The sequence below is a fragment of the Balaenoptera borealis genome (assembly GCF_965194805.1).
Source record: "Balaenoptera borealis genome assembly, chromosome: X".
NCBI lineage: Eukaryota > Metazoa > Chordata > Mammalia > Artiodactyla > Balaenopteridae > Balaenoptera > Balaenoptera borealis.
This window is the reverse complement of record NC_138881.1, coordinates 26,715,926-26,736,635: the sequence shown is the minus strand read 5'-3', so window position 1 is coordinate 26,736,635 and position 20,710 is coordinate 26,715,926. Positions and strand designations below refer to the sequence as shown.

Here is a 20,710-nt window from a genome sequence, read left to right as displayed (position 1 = left end):
AAAACACCTGGTTTGTTGGTGCACTGTGTTCACCTGCACCCGGGCAAAAGCACTGGACCCCTTCTATTCTTTCTCCAGGCGGAGATTCTCTCTGGTTTACTCACAATCCCAAAGTAGCTGTTGAGGGCAGTTTCTCATTCCAGGCTTAGCCTCTCAACTCTGAGGCCCACCATCTGAGGGTCTGGCCCCTGCTCACCATCATCACAGCCTCATCTAGCCCACCATGCAGCCAACCCAAAATTACCTCCCAAGGAGGGATTTGCAAAACACCAAGCCTCAAAGTGTTCCGGCTAAGACAAGCTATACTTCACTGCTCTCATCTGGACTCTCTCCCCACCACCCTCACTGGGTTTTTTCATCACACCACCTTCCTTACATAATAGCTGCTCTTCTACTCTAAACATCTACAGGCAGGCGCAGGGTCTTTTTTATCTTAGCACCATCACTACCAGCACAGAACCTTCCAAAGAGCAGATGCTCAATTAAAGATGGGAATAAATGAGGCACTGAGTGAGGAATGTAATTTATTACTATTTAATTTTGTCGGCATTCTTGAATAAGCTAAGGACATCTAGGTGTATACCTTTGAATTTTACAAAGAGAAAGACAAAGGTGAATAAGACAAACCAAAATTTGACTAAACTTTACTTTGTTTTCATCCATTTTAAAACCACAGCATTCTTTCACATTGCCAACAAAATTCCTATTCCAAAGCCATATTATCTCATTCCAGAACCCCAAAAAGATGCAAGGATTTTTCAAATCGTACTACACAGTACCAAAACTCTTACTCTTAAACCCGATAAACAACAACAAATCTGTGATCCATGTCATTTGTAAACTTGGATTCTGAATCTAAATAAACATTCTAGTGAAAGAAACAACATTTGAAAGATACTAGTGTAAAACAGGGACACAAAGAAGAGATATATTATGATCTTTCCAGCCCCAGCTTAGCCTCTCACTACTTAAAGGGTTGGCAGCGTTGGTCAAACACAAAGTGAAGAAGCTGCCTCAGACCTCACTGAGGGTGGGAGGAACTGCTAGACATGACCTTGGAACGCGCACTGGCCTTGACACGAGTAGGAGCCCTGGCTGCAGCTCTGGCTCGGGCTCTCTCTTCCTCATCTCTCAAAGCCTCTTCATAATGGAGTGGAAAGGCACTGGGGACGGTACCGTTGACCTTGGCCACAAACTCCAGGACTTTCATCTTGCTGGTTTCAGCGCGGGCTCTCCGGCCCCACAGGAACTCATAGCGTGGGGGATCGCTGTTGCGCACCTGACGATACACCAGGTACTTTTCCCGCACCAAATCTTCTGTGATAAACTTCCTGGGGTCCCCAAAGATTACGTGCCTCCTTCCATCATAAATACCCAAAACATTCAGGAATTCCCAGATCTCCTCCTCAGAGGCGCGGTTGCCATTAAAGAAGATCGCACCCAGGAGAGGCATCAGGAGCCCATTCTTCGGAAACCGCCCGCCACTGCTGCGACTCCCCTGATCGGTGAGATCTAGCTTGCTGACAAGGGTATAGGAATCACCACTCGGCTTGACTTCCTTCAAGTCAAGACCAAAGGCCAGCTCCAGGCATTCAGCAGCTCTCCTGAGGATTTCAGGGAACTTCCCCTTGTACCTTTTGTTCACAAGCTTCAGCATGTCTGCCTTTATAATGGGCTCTTTCATTTGATACCTCTCCAGCAGGAAGTCTACCAACATTCCCACCTTCTTCGTTAGAGGATCTCTGCGAGAGCTCTCATCGGAGGCTGAGGCCTGGGAGGAATTTTTCCTGGCCTTAACCTGGCCCTTGGCACGTACATCAGATCCTGGGCATGAAACCCCTGCAGCACGAGAGCTAGTGGCTGGGGCTCCCTGAGGCTCCTGGCGAGTGCCAGCACCAGGGGAGCTCGGGGCAGTACCCTGAGAAACAGAAGCGGGGGAGGGGGGCGACTCTTCTATCTCTGCTGCAGGGGCCTGGGCACCCCCGAGATTCTGGGTCTCCCTCCGGGCCTGGCGGCGCTTCTCACGGGCACGGAGCTTACTCTTCTGCCCCCGAGGCATGACTATGCGCAGGGACAGCAAGCGGGGGAGTGGGCAGGAGAGCAGGTGATGCTGGAACCTGGAGGAGGGAAGGTGAGAGGGCGTGAGCACCCTCAGCAGGGAGGCACCAGCCTGGCCCGAAGAAGGCCGCTCTGCACGTTCCCTTGAGGGCACTGCTCTAGGAGCCACTAGGCTCTTGTTCTTGGTCAGCCTGTCCCCTGAGAACCCAGTGTAAGAAGTGAGAGTGAGTGAGCCTCAGGCTACAGCCTGCCAGCCCTGCCTGTGGCTGACGGCGGTGACCACAGATCCTGGGAGGGTAGGCCCTCTCTGGGTTCCACGGGTCCCTTTCGTTCACAAACAGGATTGTCACATCGACTCTTGGTAGGGCCGGGACCTCTTTCCTGTGCTGCTCTAAAGGTGCCACCTCAAAGCTCCCTGGGACCCACGAGAAGGAACTGAGTCATGGACACTGTCAGGGTGGACAGCGCTGACAGTTCTGTGGGGCCTGCTCTGTCCTGAACTCGCTGGTCCTCAACCATTCAGCGTCCTCATCTTGTCGATACCGAGGGTCTGGGATCCGCCCCCCCTCCCCCTTCTGCCCCTGGTGTGGCACCTTCAGACGAAGGATCTCATCTCCCTGAGAAATGATACAGAGAGATGAGGCGCCTCCGCCTGACAACCATGCTCTGGGCCTTCAAGGGCTGAGCAGAGGACTGGGCAAGACTCTTTCCTATTCCTTTGATTCGGTGGAAGGGGGGTGTGCTACCTTCAGTCGTCACTCACAGCCCCCACTGTGTCTCCTGGGAGGATCTGGGGGCTCCTTTCTCTCTTGACTTGAGGACATTTCCTCACAGTAAGGCCCACAGCTCCCTGAGCCCGAACGGTGGAAGTGAGGATGGCCTTACCCGGCCACAGTGCCCCTAGTCTCCAGAGGCTGAAAGCTGCAGCAGGCAGGCTGAGGCCCTATAACGTGTGGTCCTCGCTCACGGTCCCCATTTTTCGCTCAGGGGAGGGTCTCAGGTTCCTCCCTCTGCTGACCCATCAGACCAAGATGCTTACTTCCCTGGGAGTTCTGAGTGGGGAACTGATGGGCACTTCTGCCTGACATGTGTGCCCGGGGGCGCCGAGGAACGACAATGGAGAGGGACTCTGCGGGGCCCCCGCTGGCATGGGGTGCAGGTCCCCACGGTCCTCAGCATCTTCTGCGTGAGTCCTGGCAAATCCTGGAAATCCTCCCTCCGCTGACCTGAGTTCGCTTGCATCGCATTAAGATTCTCACCCTCCTGAGATCCCCAAGATGAAAGAAAGGGTGAGCCACTTCCAGTCACCCCCGTCCATGACCTCCCTGGCTTGCTAGCAGGGGCTGGACTCCGCGGGACCCCACTGTTCCCGCATCGTTGGCCTCTTTAGCCCTCACTCAGACGGGACCTAGGCTCCTCCCTCAGCCCACCTGAGTCTTCTGGCCTCAGATCAAGGCCCACGTCTGCCTGAGTCCCTGGGGCTGGAAGTGAGGGGTGACACATCAGGCTACCTCTACCTGGGGTTTCCCAGGGCTGAGGGGGGTGGCAGTTTGTGGGCCCCCACTGCTTTGGGTGGGTGTTCATCTACGTCATCCCTCACTGTCCTCACCCCGACTCATAGCAGGACTTGGACATCCTGTGTGTCTTGACTTGAAGTCTATCCCCTCATACTAAGGCCCCCAACTCCCCGAGACCCACTAGAAAGAAAATTTTCTTGTCTCCCTAGCTACAACTGTGTGTGGACTTCCAATGCTGACAGTCAGGAAGAGATTCTGTTGCCCTCACTACTGTGGTGTAGCTGGTCCCCTCAATTCTCAGGGTCCTCTCCTTGGTTCCTGGCATTACCTGGAAAGCCTCCGGCTGCTGACCTGAGCCCATACTCCCATCAACGAGGTGCCTCACCTCCCTGCCACGGGCCGGGGACGAGTGAGTGATGTTCATCAGCTCACCATGCCTCAGTCTCCCTCCCAGGTCTGAGAGTAGGGATGAGATTCTATGTGGTTCACTTCCTTCTGGGTGGGGTTCCCTCATCTCCACTCGGTGTTACCACCTTGACTCTTGTTAGGAACCAGGCTTCTTCCCTATGTTGAATGAGGCCTCTCTCATTAGACCCAAACCCTGATGTCCCTGAGACCACCCTTGGAGGAACCGAGAGGGCAATTCAGCCTGAGAGCTCTAAACCTGGCTTCCCAGGGCGAAGGCAGAGGCGGCACTTTGTGTGGTCTCCTCTGTTCTGGGGGAGTTGGTTGTCTCAGTCCTCACATAGAATTTGTGCCTTGACATCTATCGTGGCCTGGGACTCCTCTTGTTCTGCTGAACCGGGCAGCCAGCCCTTAAACCAAGGCCCTCATCTCCCTCAGAGCCCACCGGCAGAAGTTAGGGGGCACCTGAGCCTGCCAGCTCCGCCCGGGGCCTCCCGGGGCTGAGGGCAGAGGGAGGCGGCATTAGATGCAGCTCTCTCCACTGGGTATGGAGCAGTCTCCATTTCCTCACTCAGGATCTTCGCCTTGACCCTGCACCCTGCCTGAGACTTTGCCCTCTGCTGACGTGAGCCCATGACCGTCAGAAAAGGTCCTCATCTTCCTGGGACCTGAGCTTACAGTCAGAGTGAGCCTCGTTCTGCCAAAGCTGATCTGGGGCTCGGCTATGCCTGGTAACAGCAAGGGTGGGACTCTCCGACCCCGCTGTTCTGGAGTTGGTGGCTCCCTCAGTCCTCATTCAGGACTTGGGCGTCCAGTCCGGCTAGGGTTTGGGATTCCTCCCTCCACTGACCCGGATCTGCATGCCTCAGACCGAAGCTCCCACCAGAGGAGTCGGGGCCTCCACATCCCGGCTACCTTATCTGGGGACTCCCAGATCTGAGAGCAGGGCTGCTGATTTGTGCAGTTCCCTGCTTTGAGGAGAGGTCTGCTTACTAGCACTCATGGTCCTACCGCTGCTTCTTTTAGGGCCAAGTCTCCTCCCTAAGCTTAACGGGGTTGCCTTATCTATCCATCCATCCACCCGCCTACCTGTTTACATTTCACACCCATTACGCATTTATTTTGTAACTGGTGGTTTGTACCTCTTAGTTGCCCTCACCTAATTTCTCTCCTCCCCCCAACCACCTGTTTGTTCTCTGTATCTATAACTGTTTCTGTTCTGTTGTTCGTTCATTTGTTTTGTTTTCCAGCTTCCACATGTAAGTGAAATCATACAGCATTTGTTTTTCTCGGTCTGACTTATTGCACTTGGCGTACATCACACCCTCTAGGTCCATGCCCCCGCCCTTCCTTTTTGGCCGCACCGCACCGTGTGGCAGGTGGGACCTTAGTTCCCCCACCAGGGATCGAAGGCGCGCCCCCTGCAGTGGAAGCGAGGAGTCTTAACCCCTGGACCGCCAGGGAAGTCCTGCCCCCTTTATAGAAAGGCCTTTCTCGACGCGAACGTCCCCTAGCCCCCAACCCCACTTCCCACCCCAGGCAGAAGTGAGGGGTTCTCGCAGCCTGAGTTACTCTAGGGCATCGCACGAGCGAAGGCGGGCGGGGGCTCCGCGCAGTCACGTCTTTCGGAAGGAGGGACCCTCATTAGCTCTGAAGGTCCCACCTTCTCACCTGCTGGGGACAAGACTACACCCTGTGCCTAAGAAGCGGCCCCCTCTAGACAAAGGCCCTCCACTCCCTGAGGCCCTCCAGACGGCGACTCCAACAGGACTCCTCGGGCATAGACGTCAGATCAGGGGCCCACGCTGCTGATGGCAGGCAGGGGCGCGAGGCGGGTGGGTCCCCTTTGTTACGGGGGGAGGGGGTCGGGAAGGTCCCTTCAGGCTACATTCGGGGCCTCACCTTGGCTCCGGACGAGTCCTGAAAACCGACGCTCGGCCGAACAAACGCCGCGGCTGCCGCTCGGGCTCCTCGCTTCCGAAGCGGAAGTCGGGGGGAGCCGCATCCGGCCCTGCGTGGGGTCTCCGAGGGCTGACGGCAGGGGCGGGACTCGGCGGGGCCGCCCACTGTTCGGGGCTCAGCGCTCCCTGCGTCCTGCCGGTGCCGTCTATCGGCGCCTGGGAGCCCTCTCTCTATGGTCCCCAGTCCTCCAGCCTCCAAACAAAGCCCTCACCTCCCCGAGGCCCTAGTGGCGGGAAGTCAGGGCGCTGAAATTCATAGAGCAAGCCAGTAGGTTGGAAACTCAGACGTTACAGTCTTGAGTCCAAGGTCTGTATAGCAGGGCAGGCATACTGGAAACTCCGGCAGGGTTTCTGTGTTGCAGTCTGTTCTTTTTCTTTTTTTTTTTTTTTTTGGCTGCACCGGGTCTTCGCTGTGGCATGCGGGATCTTTAGTTGCGGCATGGGAACTCTTAGTTGCAGCATGCATGTGGGATCTAGTGCCCTGACCAGGGATCGAAGCGGGGCCCCCTGCATTGGGAGCACGGAGTCTTAGCCACTGGATCACCAGGGAAGTCCCTGTCTTGCAGTCTTGAGGCTGAATTCCTTCAGGAAACCTCAGTCCTTGTTCTTGGGGCCCTCAACTGATTGCATGAGGCCCAGTCACACTGTGGGTGGTAATCTGCTTTACTCAAAGCCTACAGAGTTAACTATTAATCGCATCTAAAAAATACCTTCACAGTGGACATCTAGACTGATAACTGACTAAACAACTGTGCAGCAGAGCCTAGCTAAGATGGCATACAAAATTAAGAGGTGGGAATGATAGGGAGGAATCTAGACTTGGAAACGTGATGCTGCCACTAACTGGGACAAAGAATACAGGAAGAGGAGGAATGAGGTTTGGAGAAAAATCACGTGTTTATATTTTTTCACACTGAGTTTGAGATATCCTTGAATCAGTCACAGTTGGGTTTATGTTTAAAGCTTTGTGGGTAGGTCAGGGCTTGGGATAATAGATCTAGAAGTTAGCAGCAGACAGTTTGCAGTTAGAACTGGAGGAGTGGATGAGGTTACCTGGGGATAGTTGTGGGGAGAAAAAAAAATAGTGGACCGGATATGGTAACTTGGGGAGCACCAGTTCCCCAAGGGGTGATGGAAAAGAAGTCCACTGAGGAGACAGAGAAAAAAACAGATTGAGAGGTAGAAGAACCAGGACAGGGCAGTGTCTTAAAAACTGTAGCAGACAGTGCTATGCTCACCAAATCCAATTCTATATTCCTTCTTCTTAGGCACATGGAAAGCTCCGTTTTTCAGACCGCTTGAGGCTAACTGAGGATTTATGACTGGTTTCAGCCAATGAAATGGGAGAAGAAGTGATGGGTTTGGCCGAATCAGAGAAGAGCCCTTTAGAGACTCTCTGTCCACTCTCCCCTGCCTTGATGAATAGGTGAGCCCCAGAGAAAACCCCCAAATGCCCCTCCCTCCCCCATACCCATTGAACATGTAGTGTTGTTGAGAAATAAACCTTTGCTGTGGTAAAACACTGAGATTTCAGGATTAATTTGTCACTCTAACATAACCTAGCTCATCTTGACTAATACAGAAGCCAAGGCAGTAGAATATTTTGCAAAGGAGAGAACAGTCACAACAGTTTCATATGCATCAGTGTTCCAGAAAAGAGGCCCTTCCATGGATTCCCAAATGTGGAATAATTAAGCCAATAAGTCCAAACAATTTAGGGGGTTTCTCAATCATAACAGTCTGACAGGGAACCTGCATTGTCTTTTGGCTTTAGCTAACAAATGTGCTCATCAGATCAATAAAATGGAGAGTCAACTTGAATTGGAAATTGACATCACAACACGTATACACATTACAGTGTACTAGTCTTGTAGTTTGGCTTGAAATCTTGAGGTGATGATACAAATTCTGATTGAATTATCTTTGCCTTAGTTCTCCATTTATGTTTTGCAAAAAGAGTGGTCTTAACATTTCCCCTTAGTACAAGAGACCCCAATTTTTAAGCAACTTTACCCTATATATTTAGTTATGAAGTCGATTGTTTAGCGTTCTGGGTGCCCTTCGCCAAGTGGAAAGAAACGCTAAAGGATGATTAGCTTCCCAGGCCACATCCCACCACCTACAGTGCAGCCAGACTAGAAATACATATTATTCCAGGACATAATTATGACTTATGTTATTGATTCCAATCAATGAGAAGCAAACGAAATGTCATTTTACATAAGGCACAACAATAGAGTCAAGCAGGAAGCTGTGCCAGATACATATGCATTATACTTGAAAAAGGAGAATACCAAATTCCAAAAGTACATTGATGTAAAATAAAGGAGGTCCAACTGGCCTAAACGCACACATCTAATCATAGATTCCAAATATCTGTATAAATAAAAATGAAATTTCTTATGAGACTAGTAATTATGACATAAAATGTTCCAGCTAGAAAAAATTAAGCTAAAAAATCACTTAAAAACTATAAAATATACATGAAAACAATGCTTTGATTCTGCAGCATTTCCAATGTATTCCAGTCCTTCTTCCACATATTACTCTCAAATGAGATCATCACAATCTCTTTTCTCCTCAGATTTATAGAAATTACATTAAGAGGTATCCTTGGATACCAAACAATCCTTAAATCTCACTTAGTCCGAGATGTGGTCAAAGCTGACCACATCCTCAGTTCTTCACGGCTTAGCTATATACTACTAATGATAAAAAATAAAATCTCGGGGCTTCCCTGGTGGCGCAGTGGTTGAGAATCTGCCTGCCAATGCAGGGGACATGGGTTCGAGCCCTGGTCTGGCAGGATCCCACATGCCGCGGAGCGGCTGGGCCCCTGAGCCACAATTGCTGAGCCTGCGCGTCTGGAGACCGTGCTCCGCAACAAGAGAGGCCGTGATAGTGAGAGGCCCGCGCACCGCGATGAAGAGTGGCCCTCGCTTGCCGCAACTGGAGAAAGCCCTGGCACAGAAACTAAGACCCAACACAGCCATAAACAAGTAAATAAATAAATAAAAGCTCCATGTAACATATGTCAATTATTTTAAATAAATAAATAAATAAATAAATAAAATAAAATCTCTCTCTTTTGAATTACCTCATTTATCCTATACAAATGGGGAATGAAGTATTAAGGCTAACACATTTTTCTGATAACCATGGCTTGTATTTAAACATTAATACTTTTTATTGACCTAATTAATATTAAGGGAAATCGTCCTATAGTGCTTTAGGGACTACAGGTGTGACAGATTCCCTCTCAGAAGGTTATTATTTCTACATTTTAGTTTTTAAGTGTTAAGGTTATCTATAGGGCCCATTTTCTTCCTGTATTAAATGTCAATTAATTCTTCAATGAAAACTCGGCAAAATGCTCTGATAATAAAATAATAGTTAACACATATATAATGCTTATGAATTCGTGGGCGCTGTGCTGAATGCCCTACACTTAATTCTCAAAATAATCTTACAGTTAGGTATTATTATCATCACAATTTTACAGATAAGAAAAGAGGCACAAAGAGGTTACGGCATTTACCCAAGATTACACAACTAGTAAATGGTAGCGCTGGGATTGGAAGACCAGGTGTCTGCTTCCAGAATCTCATGCTCTTACGTACTACATATTGCCTTTCTAGATGGTGTGAGATAAACATGCTCCAGAACTATGTTGAAACTCAGGAACTATCAGGAATTTATCCTCTGATATAAAATTTCTCTGTATCAATCCACCATCTTGAGAGAGAATAGTCTATAGGTAATCTTTTTCTTTTCATTTTGTAGGAGAAACAGTCATGCGTCATTTCACTCTTCTTTTGTCAATTATTTGCTTATTTTTCCCATTTTGAGAGCTTCCCTAACGTCTGTAATTAGAATTTCTCATGCCTTTTGAAGTTTATTTTTCTTAACCTTAAAAATATTTTTAGGAATAGTATGTGCTCCCTGTGGAAGACAAAGAACATAAAAAATTAAAATATGAACTGCTAGCCCTTCATGTACTTACTAGTCAACTTCCACTGCCTAATGAAGAGCCACAAAACTTAGCATCCTAACACAACAACTGTTTGTTCTCACAGATCTACAGGTTGGCTGAGGGGGCTCTACTTCACGCTGTAGCTTAGGACCAGAGGGCTGGCCGGGACTTTTTCTAATGGTGATGACAGTTTTAAAAAGTGAGGTGGGTCTTATAAGTGCTGTCACAGAAAGATCTTGCATTCACTTCCATTAAGTTACAAGAGCGAGTCACAGAACAATAATATGTACACTGTTGCCCCTGTGTGTTAAAAACTCAACGTATTTTTGTAGCGCATCTATGTACAAAGAAGCCTCAAATCAGCTTTAGAATGACCCACACCAGACAGTTAATTGTGGTTACTTTTGAAAAGGGGGCTGAATTTTGGAGCAGTGTTGTAAGGGGGGAGATTGTGATTTATGTGTGTAAGAAGTTTTTATAAGAAGAATATCTATGCTGTGATCAGCTCTGGCATCAAAATATTTAAATGAGCCTAACAGTAGAAATAGTAGTTGTGTATCTCTCGGATGAAGTAACTGCTAACTGAGGCAACAGAGAAAACCTGATATCTGAATGACTTAACACAACAAAAGTTTGTTTCTTGTGCACATAAAACCTGAGGAAGGTTGGCAGAGGCTCACTGCTAACAGATGACTCCGAGATCCAGGCTGTTTACATCACGTGGCTCGACACGGGCTCTCTCTGTTTGCTGCTGAATGGAAGAGAAAGCACAGAGGTGCCATACTGACTCCCTCGTGCCTTGGTCTGGAGGTGACCCTTCCTAATTACAAGTGGACTGGGAATATAGTCTCCCCAGGAACCCAAGGAGAGCAAGACAGCATGTGGATGAGGTCTGCAGTCTCCCATAAACTGGTATATAGTATGTGCTCAATAAAGAGCAACTATTGCAATTGGTTATGACAACAACCCTCTTAGTTTCTTGGAGGAGTTTCTGAGAAGGCCAAATTTACCTTGAAATTCACCAATATTTTTCTTGTGCATACTATGTAAGAGATGTTTTCAAATACAGGATTACATCTAATTTCCAAAAGTACCCTGTAAATCTCAGCAGAGAGGGCTTTCAACAGTACCTTTCTGCATTGCCAATTGCAGTAACCTGTGTAATCTCAGTAGGCCGGGAATTTTCTCCTAACTTTTGGTTGCATGGTCAAAATCACAGCCACCCACCACCTGACTGAACACACCTGAACACACAAACAGGTGCCATTAAGCATACTGAAAAAACAGCATCTTCCCTGGGACAGATACAGACTAGAATTACTGGGAGGATGGCGAACTATTTTTCCTTTTTATTCAAAGCTAGCACGTCTGCCAAAGAACCACCTTCCACCTCCGGGAAGGACTCCAAGATGGGCTTTTAGGAATTCAGCCTCACTACATGTTTGCTGACACAGTGATTTCCTTGGTCCCTCCTCCTTTACCACTTAGGAAGAAGGCTTTGGTTTCTGACCACTTAATTAAGTTCACGCATCAGTGTATGGATTCAATGGCCAGACTCAAAGAAGACGTTGCATTAAAATCCTACTGCAAATATCACGTTGCTTCAAAAAAGGCCTCCCTAGACTTGGGGTTATAAGCCAAGGCCCTGTAGCGTCCATACGCAATCAGAGTCTAGTCACCAGCAGGTTTGAAAACACTGAGAGTGTGGTGGAGGCACCCGGTGGGGATGAGGAGGTGTCTAAACGTCACTGTCTGAAGTGAACAGTTACATGGAAAGGGCAGCTGCTGTCACAGGGGTCCACGGTGAGGAACGGGATCTGCAGGGAGTCGGGATGCTCCGAGTCCGGGGAGGGCAGGGGATGTGGGCTGTCTGCTCCTCTGGGAGCTGAGTGCAGCCTCCAGAGGAAGACGCAGAGAAGAGCTGGCCAGCAGGTCAGCTTCCAGTCTGGACACGAGGGCACACTGACTGGGGAAGACCCAGGGGAAGGGCGCCGTAACGCGGGAAAGTGCAGGGACCGGACACACGTGCCGGGACCGGGGCAGTCAGCTCTCAGGGAACCCTGGGGCGAGGGGCAGGAGGATCCTAGGTAAACGAAGCCCACAGACAATCCCCAAGTTGTGTCTGATTCTCATTTTCACCTTCCTTCTTTAGTCCTGCTTTTAGTATTTTGGCTACAAGCTCCTCTTTCTTATTGCCTGAGAGACATCATGGAGCAGTGAGAAGAGAAATGAATTAAGAGACAGAAGGGCTGCCTCAGGCTGGGAGGAGTGGAACAGTATGGGCTCTGGAGGAATTCAGACCAGGCTGTACTCCCGGTTCTGTCACTTTACCAGTCTGGAGAATACTGCAAGTTCTTTGTCTGCCAAGTGGGTTCTTGATAAGCCTCATCTTATAGAACTGTCGGAACATGTGTGATATATGTAAAGCACCTGGCACAGTGGCTGGCAATGTTTGGGTCTTTCATGCATGGCACTTATTATGATGCTTATTTTCATACCAGAAGAAACTACCCTCATCTCTAGGAATTTTTCATTTTATCCAGGAGATGTCAGAGACTATGCGGTCCTCTAGGACAAAGAAAGCTGAATTAACCAAAGTGCTCCTTAGCAAGTAACCCTGAGTAAATGTTCCCTACCAGAGAATATGTTGTTTCATTTGTGGAGGCAGGGATTTCACCAGCATGCAAATCAAACCTTACAGAACTTGTGTCAAGGACCAATAATTCCCCTGCCGCCCAAAATACCCCCCGATTTTCACGTATTTCATCACCACCAAACTCTTTCCCCATTTAGGAGTTCTGCCAGATTACACTCAAGACAAACAAATATCGTATATTAACACGTGTATGTGGAATCTAGATAAATGGTACAGTTGAACCTATTTGCAGGGCAGGAACAGAGACGCAGACAGAGAGGACGGACGTGTGGACACGGGGGAAGCGGGGTGGGATGAATTGGGAGATTAGGATTGACCTATATACACTACCATGTGTCAAATAGATAGCTAGTGGGAACCTGCTGCACAGCACAGGGAGCTCAGCTTGGTGCTCTGTGACCACCTAGATGGGTGGGGGGAAGTCCAGCAGGGAGGGGACATATGTATACGTACAGCTGATTCACTTCGTTGCACAGCAGAAACTAACACAACATTGTAAAGCAATTATACTCCAATTAAAAAACCCCGATAACGAATTAATGGAGCGGGCTGGGGCTCCTCCAGCTCAGGGCGCAGAGTGCCAGCACAGGGGCTTCTCAGCATCCCACCACAAAGGCGACCATATGCATAAAACACCTGGTTTGTTGGTGCACTGTGTTCACCTGCACCCGGGCAAAAGCACTGGACCCCTTCTATTCTTTCTCCAGGCGGAGATTCTCTCTGGTTTACTCACAATCCCAAAGTAGCTGTTGAGGGCAGTTTCTCATTCCAGGCTTAGCCTCTCAACTCTGAGGCCCACCATCTGAGGGTCTGGCCCCTGCTCACCATCATCACAGCCTCATCTAGCCCACCATGCAGCCAACCCAAAATTACCTCCCAAGGAGGGATTTGCAAAACACCAAGCCTCAAAGTGTTCCGGCTAAGACAAGCTATACTTCACTGCTCTCATCTGGACTCTCTCCCCACCACCCTCACTGGGTTTTTTCATCACACCACCTTCCTTACATAATAGCTGCTCTTCTACTCTAAACATCTACAGGCAGGCGCAGGGTCTTTTTTATCTTAGCACCATCACTACCAGCACAGAACCTTCCAAAGAGCAGATGCTCAATTAAAGATGGGAATAAATGAGGCACTGAGTGAGGAATGTAATTTATTACTATTTAATTTTGTCGGCATTCTTGAATAAGCTAAGGACATCTAGGTGTATACCTTTGAATTTTACAAAGAGAAAGACAAAGGTGAATAAGACAAACCAAAATTTGACTAAACTTTACTTTGTTTTCATCCATTTTAAAACCACAGCATTCTTTCACATTGCCAACAAAATTCCTATTCCAAAGCCATATTATCTCATTCCAGAACCCCAAAAAGATGCAAGGATTTTTCAAATCGTACTACACAGTACCAAAACTCTTACTCTTAAACCCGATAAACAACAACAAATCTGTGATCCATGTCATTTGTAAACTTGGATTCTGAATCTAAATAAACATTCTAGTGAAAGAAACAACATTTGAAAGATACTAGTGTAAAACAGGGACACAAAGAAGAGATATATTATGATCTTTCCAGCCCCAGCTTAGCCTCTCACTACTTAAAGGGTTGGCAGCGTTGGTCAAACACAAAGTGAAGAAGCTGCCTCAGACCTCACTGAGGGTGGGAGGAACTGCTAGACATGACCTTGGAACGCGCACTGGCCTTGACACGAGTAGGAGCCCTGGCTGCAGCTCTGGCTCGGGCTCTCTCTTCCTCATCTCTCAAAGCCTCTTCATAATGGAGTGGAAAGGCACTGGGGACGGTACCGTTGACCTTGGCCACAAACTCCAGGACTTTCATCTTGCTGGTTTCAGCGCGGGCTCTCCGGCCCCACAGGAACTCATAGCGTGGGGGATCGCTGTTGCGCACCTGACGATACACCAGGTACTTTTCCCGCACCAAATCTTCTGTGATAAACTTCCTGGGGTCCCCAAAGATTACGTGCCTCCTTCCATCATAAATACCCAAAACATTCAGGAATTCCCAGATCTCCTCCTCAGAGGCGCGGTTGCCATTAAAGAAGATCGCACCCAGGAGAGGCATCAGGAGCCCATTCTTCGGAAACCGCCCGCCACTGCTGCGACTCCCCTGATCGGTGAGATCTAGCTTGCTGACAAGGGTATAGGAATCACCACTCGGCTTGACTTCCTTCAAGTCAAGACCAAAGGCCAGCTCCAGGCATTCAGCAGCTCTCCTGAGGATTTCAGGGAACTTCCCCTTGTACCTTTTGTTCACAAGCTTCAGCATGTCTGCCTTTATAATGGGCTCTTTCATTTGATACCTCTCCAGCAGGAAGTCTACCAACATTCCCACCTTCTTCGTTAGAGGATCTCTGCGAGAGCTCTCATCGGAGGCTGAGGCCTGGGAGGAATTTTTCCTGGCCTTAACCTGGCCCTTGGCACGTACATCAGATCCTGGGCATGAAACCCCTGCAGCACGAGAGCTAGTGGCTGGGGCTCCCTGAGGCTCCTGGCGAGTGCCAGCACCAGGGGAGCTCGGGGCAGTACCCTGAGAAACAGAAGCGGGGGAGGGGGGCGACTCTTCTATCTCTGCTGCAGGGGCCTGGGCACCCCCGAGATTCTGGGTCTCCCTCCGGGCCTGGCGGCGCTTCTCACGGGCACGGAGCTTACTCTTCTGCCCCCGAGGCATGACTATGCGCAGGGACAGCAAGCGGGGGAGTGGGCAGGAGAGCAGGTGATGCTGGAACCTGGAGGAGGGAAGGTGAGAGGGCGTGAGCACCCTCAGCAGGGAGGCACCAGCCTGGCCCGAAGAAGGCCGCTCTGCACGTTCCCTTGAGGGCACTGCTCTAGGAGCCACTAGGCTCTTGTTCTTGGTCAGCCTGTCCCCTGAGAACCCAGTGTAAGAAGTGAGAGTGAGTGAGCCTCAGGCTACAGCCTGCCAGCCCTGCCTGTGGCTGACGGCGGTGACCACAGATCCTGGGAGGGTAGGCCCTCTCTGGGTTCCACGGGTCCCTTTCGTTCACAAACAGGATTGTCACATCGACTCTTGGTAGGGCCGGGACCTCTTTCCTGTGCTGCTCTAAAGGTGCCACCTCAAAGCTCCCTGGGACCCACGAGAAGGAACTGAGTCATGGACACTGTCAGGGTGGACAGCGCTGACAGTTCTGTGGGGCCTGCTCTGTCCTGAACTCGCTGGTCCTCAACCATTCAGCGTCCTCATCTTGTCGATACCGAGGGTCTGGGATCCGCCCCCCCTCCCCCTTCTGCCCCTGGTGTGGCACCTTCAGACGAAGGATCTCATCTCCCTGAGAAATGATACAGAGAGATGAGGCGCCTCCGCCTGACAACCATGCTCTGGGCCTTCAAGGGCTGAGCAGAGGACTGGGCAAGACTCTTTCCTATTCCTTTGATTCGGTGGAAGGGGGGTGTGCTACCTTCAGTCGTCACTCACAGCCCCCACTGTGTCTCCTGGGAGGATCTGGGGGCTCCTTTCTCTCTTGACTTGAGGACATTTCCTCACAGTAAGGCCCACAGCTCCCTGAGCCCGAACGGTGGAAGTGAGGATGGCCTTACCCGGCCACAGTGCCCCTAGTCTCCAGAGGCTGAAAGCTGCAGCAGGCAGGCTGAGGCCCTATAACGTGTGGTCCTCGCTCACGGTCCCCATTTTTCGCTCAGGGGAGGGTCTCAGGTTCCTCCCTCTGCTGACCCATCAGACCAAGATGCTTACTTCCCTGGGAGTTCTGAGTGGGGAACTGATGGGCACTTCTGCCTGACATGTGTGCCCGGGGGCGCCGAGGAACGACAATGGAGAGGGACTCTGCGGGGCCCCCGCTGGCATGGGGTGCAGGTCCCCACGGTCCTCAGCATCTTCTGCGTGAGTCCTGGCAAATCCTGGAAATCCTCCCTCCGCTGACCTGAGTTCGCTTGCATCGCATTAAGATTCTCACCCTCCTGAGATCCCCAAGATGAAAGAAAGGGTGAGCCACTTCCAGTCACCCCCGTCCATGACCTCCCTGGCTTGCTAGCAGGGGCTGGACTCCGCGGGACCCCACTGTTCCCGCATCGTTGGCCTCTTTAGCCCTCACTCAGACGGGACCTAGGCTCCTCCCTCAGCCCACCTGAGTCTTCTGGCCTCAGATCAAGGCCCACGTCTGCCTGAGTCCCTGGGGCTGGAAGTGAGGGGTGACACATCAGGCTACCTCTACCTGGGGTTTCCCAGGGCTGAGGGGGGTGGCAGTTTGTGGGCCCCCACTGCTTTGGGTGGGTGTTCATCTACGTCATCCCTCACTGTCCTCACCCCGACTCATAGCAGGACTTGGACATCCTGTGTGTCTTGCCTTGAAGTCTATCCCCTCATACTAAGGCCCCCAACTCCCCGAGACCCACTAGAAAGAAAATTTTCTTGTCTCCCTAGCTACAACTGTGTGTGGACTTCCAATGCTGACAGTCAGGAAGAGATTCTGTTGCCCTCACTACTGTGGTGTAGCTGGTCCCCTCAATTCTCAGGGTCCTCTCCTTGGTTCCTGGCATTACCTGGAAAGCCTCCGGCTGCTGACCTGAGCCCATACTCCCATCAACGAGGTGCCTCACCTCCCTGCCACGGGCCGGGGACGAGTGAGTGATGTTCATCAGCTCACCATGCCTCAGTCTCCCTCCCAGGTCTGAGAGTAGGGATGAGATTCTATGTGGTTCACTTCCTTCTGGGTGGGGTTCCCTCATCTCCACTCGGTGTTACCACCTTGACTCTTGTTAGGAACCAGGCTTCTTCCCTATGTTGAATGAGGCCTCTCTCATTAGACCCAAACCCTGATGTCCCTGAGACCACCCTTGGAGGAACCGAGAGGGCAATTCAGCCTGAGAGCTCTAAACCTGGCTTCCCAGGGCGAAGGCAGAGGCGGCACTTTGTGTGGTCTCCTCTGTTCTGGGGGAGTTGGTTGTCTCAGTCCTCACATAGAATTTGTGCCTTGACATCTATCGTGGCCTGGGACTCCTCTTGTTCTGCTGAACCGGGCAGCCAGCCCTTAAACCAAGGCCCTCATCTCCCTCAGAGCCCACCGGCAGAAGTTAGGGGGCACCTGAGCCTGCCAGCTCCGCCCGGGGCCTCCCGGGGCTGAGGGCAGAGGGAGGCGGCATTAGATGCAGCTCTCTCCACTGGGTATGGAGCAGTCTCCATTTCCTCACTCAGGATCTTCGCCTTGACCCTGCACCCTGCCTGAGACTTTGCCCTCTGCTGACGTGAGCCCATGACCGTCAGAAAAGGTCCTCATCTTCCTGGGACCTGAGCTTACAGTCAGAGTGAGCCTCGTTCTGCCAAAGCTGATCTGGGGCTCGGCTATGCCTGGTAACAGCAAGGGTGGGACTCTCCGACCCCGCTGTTCTGGAGTTGGTGGCTCCCTCAGTCCTCATTCAGGACTTGGGCGTCCAGTCCGGCTAGGGTTTGGGATTCCTCCCTCCACTGACCCGGATCTGCATGCCTCAGACCGAAGCTCCCACCAGAGGAGTCGGGGCCTCCACATCCCGGCTACCTTATCTGGGGACTCCCAGATCTGAGAGCAGGGCTGCTGATTTGTGCAGTTCCCTGCTTTGAGGAGAGGTCTGCTTACTAGCACTCATGGTCCTACCGCTGCTTCTTTTAGGGCCAAGTCTCCTCCCTAAGCTTAACGGGGTTGCCTTATCTATCCATCCATCCACCCGCCTACCTGTTTACATTTCACACCCATTACGCATTTATTTTGTAACTGGTGGTTTGTACCTCTTAGTTGCCCTCACCTAATTTCTCTCCTCCCCCCAACCACCTGTTTGTTCTCTGTATCTATAACTGTTTCTGTTCTGTTGTTCGTTCATTTGTTTTGTTTTCCAGCTTCCACATGTAAGCGAAATCATACAGCATTTGTTTTTCTCGGTCTGACTTATTGCACTTGGCGTACATCACACCCTCTAGGTCCATGCCCCCGCCCTTCCTTTTTGGCCGCACCGCACCGTGTGGCAGGTGGGATCTTAGTTCCCCCACCAGGGATCGAAGGCGCGCCCCCTGCAGTGGAAGCGAGGAGTCTTAACCCCTGGACCGCCAGGGAAGTCCTGCCCCCTTTATAGAAAGGCCTTTCTCGACGCGAACGTCCCCTAGCCCCCAACCCCACTTCCCACCCCAGGCAGAAGTGAGGGGTTCTCGCAGCCTGAGTTACTCTAGGGCATCGCACGAGCGAAGGTGGGCGGGGGCTCCGCGCAGTCACGTCTTTCGGAAGGAGGGACCCTCATTAGCTCTGAAGGTCCCACCTTCTCACCTGCTGGGGACAAGACTACACCCTGTGCCTAAGAAGCGGCCCCCTCTAGACAAAGGCCCTCCACTCCCTGAGGCCCTCCAGACGGCGACTCCAACAGGACTCCTCGGGCATAGACGTCAGATCAGGGGCCCACGCTGCTGATGGCAGGCAGGGGCGCGAGGCGGGTGGGTCCCCTTTGTTATGGGGGGAGGGGGTCGGGAAGGTCCCTTCAGGCTACATTCGGGGCCTCACCTTGGCTCCGGACGAGTCCTGAAAACCGACGCTCGGCCGAACAAACGCCGCGGCTGCCGCTCGGGCTCCTCGCTTCCGAAGCGGAAGTCGGGGGGAGCCGCATCCGGCCCTGCGTGGGGTCTCCGAGGGCTGACGGCAGGGGCGGGACTCGGCGGGGCCGCCCACTGTTCAGGGCTCAGCGCTCCCTGCGTCCTGCCGGTGCCGTCTATCGGCGCCTGGGAGCCCTCTCTCTATGGTCCCCAGTCCTCCAGCCTCCAAACAAAGCCCTCACCTCCCCGAGGCCCTAGTGGCGGGAAGTCTGGGCGCTGCTCCCACCATCTGTGCCTGACAAGACGGGCGTCACCCTGTGAGCCTCCCTCCTTGGGGGAGAGACCCCCTCATTAGCACTGAGGGTCCTCACCTTGACTCTGGTTATGGCCAAGACGTCCCCCTCTGCAGAACTGGAGTCCGATCCTGCTAGATGAGGCCCTTCCCTCCCTGAGATCACACGGGTGGAATGAGGGGATGACTCAGCGGTAGCTCTTCTGGGTCTCCCAGGGCTAAGAACTGTACAGAGTTCTATTTGGCCCCCTCTGCTTTTGGGGGTCCCCTCGCAACAGCCAGGTCATTTCCTTGACTCTTGTTAAGGCCTGAGTTTTCTCTCTGCAGATCAGTGGCTGTCCCACTAGTCCAGGGTCCTCACCTCCATGAGACTCCTCAGGGAGACTGAGGGGGTTCTTCTACCTCAAACATCTGTCCTGGGCATCCCAGGGCTGACAGCATTCGGAGGATTTGTGGGACTTCTCTTTTCTGCGGTGGGTGGTTCCCTCATTCTTATTCAGATTCTGGTCAGATACCTGACCAGCCTAGGGACTCCACTCTCTGCTAACTTGAGGCTGCTCCCATCAAATCAAGGTCCTCCCGTTCTGGAGACCTCCAACTGGAGGCCAGGATGAGCCCCAGCCAGCCAGGACTGTTCTGGACTTCCAAGGGTTGATGGCTTGAGTCAGAATTTACAGAAAACCCACTGTTCTGGCTGGGTCCTTCCATCATTCGTCATTCAGGGTCCCTACCTTCATATCTATCAAAGACTGGGACTCTTTCTGCTTACCTCCTTCCATTGTTTTTAGGCCAAGGCTCTTAAGTCCCTGAGAAGCCTGAAGAATAAGTGAGGGCATGCTCAGCCTGACAGCTCTATCTGAGGCTCTCTAAGTCCGACAGCAGGTGGAAGCCTGTCTAGGTGTGACTCCCTATATTCTGGGGTGTTGGTCTTCTAAGCCGTCTATCACTGAGGCCATTCTCTTGGCTCCTGCCTCTTAGATTAAAGGTTTCCTGAGAAATACCTCATCCTTGCAAACACCTGAGCAGTTTCCCCTCTGCAAACCTTGGTCCCTGCCTTAGGAGCGATGTGAGATGGGGAAGCTAAAGCATAACGCAGGGGTTCCAGACAGGTGGTAACCTATCAGGGGAAAAATACACTGATATTTTCCTTCTCTTCACCAGCCAGACTTAGAGTCTCATGTAAATTCTGTTCTGACAGATTTATATTTTATGGGGAAGGGGCTGTCCAGGATGATTTTGTGAGCCCCTGATCTTTTGAGGTTATCTGACACTGCATATGAAGATGATCATATTGTCACTGAGTATTAG

At 51.3% G+C, this 20,710-nt stretch overlaps 2 protein-coding genes across 2 annotated transcripts; both read right to left on the bottom strand.

The window, feature by feature from the left end:
- Positions 1 to 137: 137 nt before the first annotated feature.
- LOC309620909 (melanoma-associated antigen B1-like) lies at positions 138 to 10,320 on the bottom strand. The gene is made up of 2 exons (XM_082377752.1): positions 5,883 to 10,320; positions 138 to 2,117 (listed from the first exon to the last, which is right to left on the bottom strand). The coding sequence occupies exon 2, from the start codon at positions 2,057 to 2,059 to the stop codon at positions 1,022 to 1,024; it is 1,038 nt and encodes a 345-aa protein (XP_082233878.1). The 5' UTR covers positions 2,060 to 2,117; positions 5,883 to 10,320; the 3' UTR covers positions 138 to 1,021.
- Positions 10,321 to 13,336: 3,016 nt separating this feature from the next.
- Positions 13,337 to 19,333, bottom strand: LOC309620213 (melanoma-associated antigen B1-like). Its single transcript, XM_082376275.1, has 2 exons — positions 19,082 to 19,333; positions 13,337 to 15,316 (listed from the first exon to the last, which is right to left on the bottom strand). Exon 2 carries the CDS (start codon positions 15,256 to 15,258, stop codon positions 14,221 to 14,223), a length of 1,038 nt encoding a protein of 345 aa, XP_082232401.1. The 5' UTR covers positions 15,259 to 15,316; positions 19,082 to 19,333; the 3' UTR covers positions 13,337 to 14,220.
- Positions 19,334 to 20,710: the final 1,377 nt, after the last annotated feature.

Excerpts from the sequence above, each read along its gene's own strand:
- LOC309620909 (XM_082377752.1), bottom strand. The coding sequence starts at position 2,059 with ATGCCTCGGGGGCAGAAGAGTAAGCTCCGTGCCCGTGAGAAGCGCCGC.
- LOC309620213 (XM_082376275.1), bottom strand. The coding sequence starts at position 15,258 with ATGCCTCGGGGGCAGAAGAGTAAGCTCCGTGCCCGTGAGAAGCGCCGC.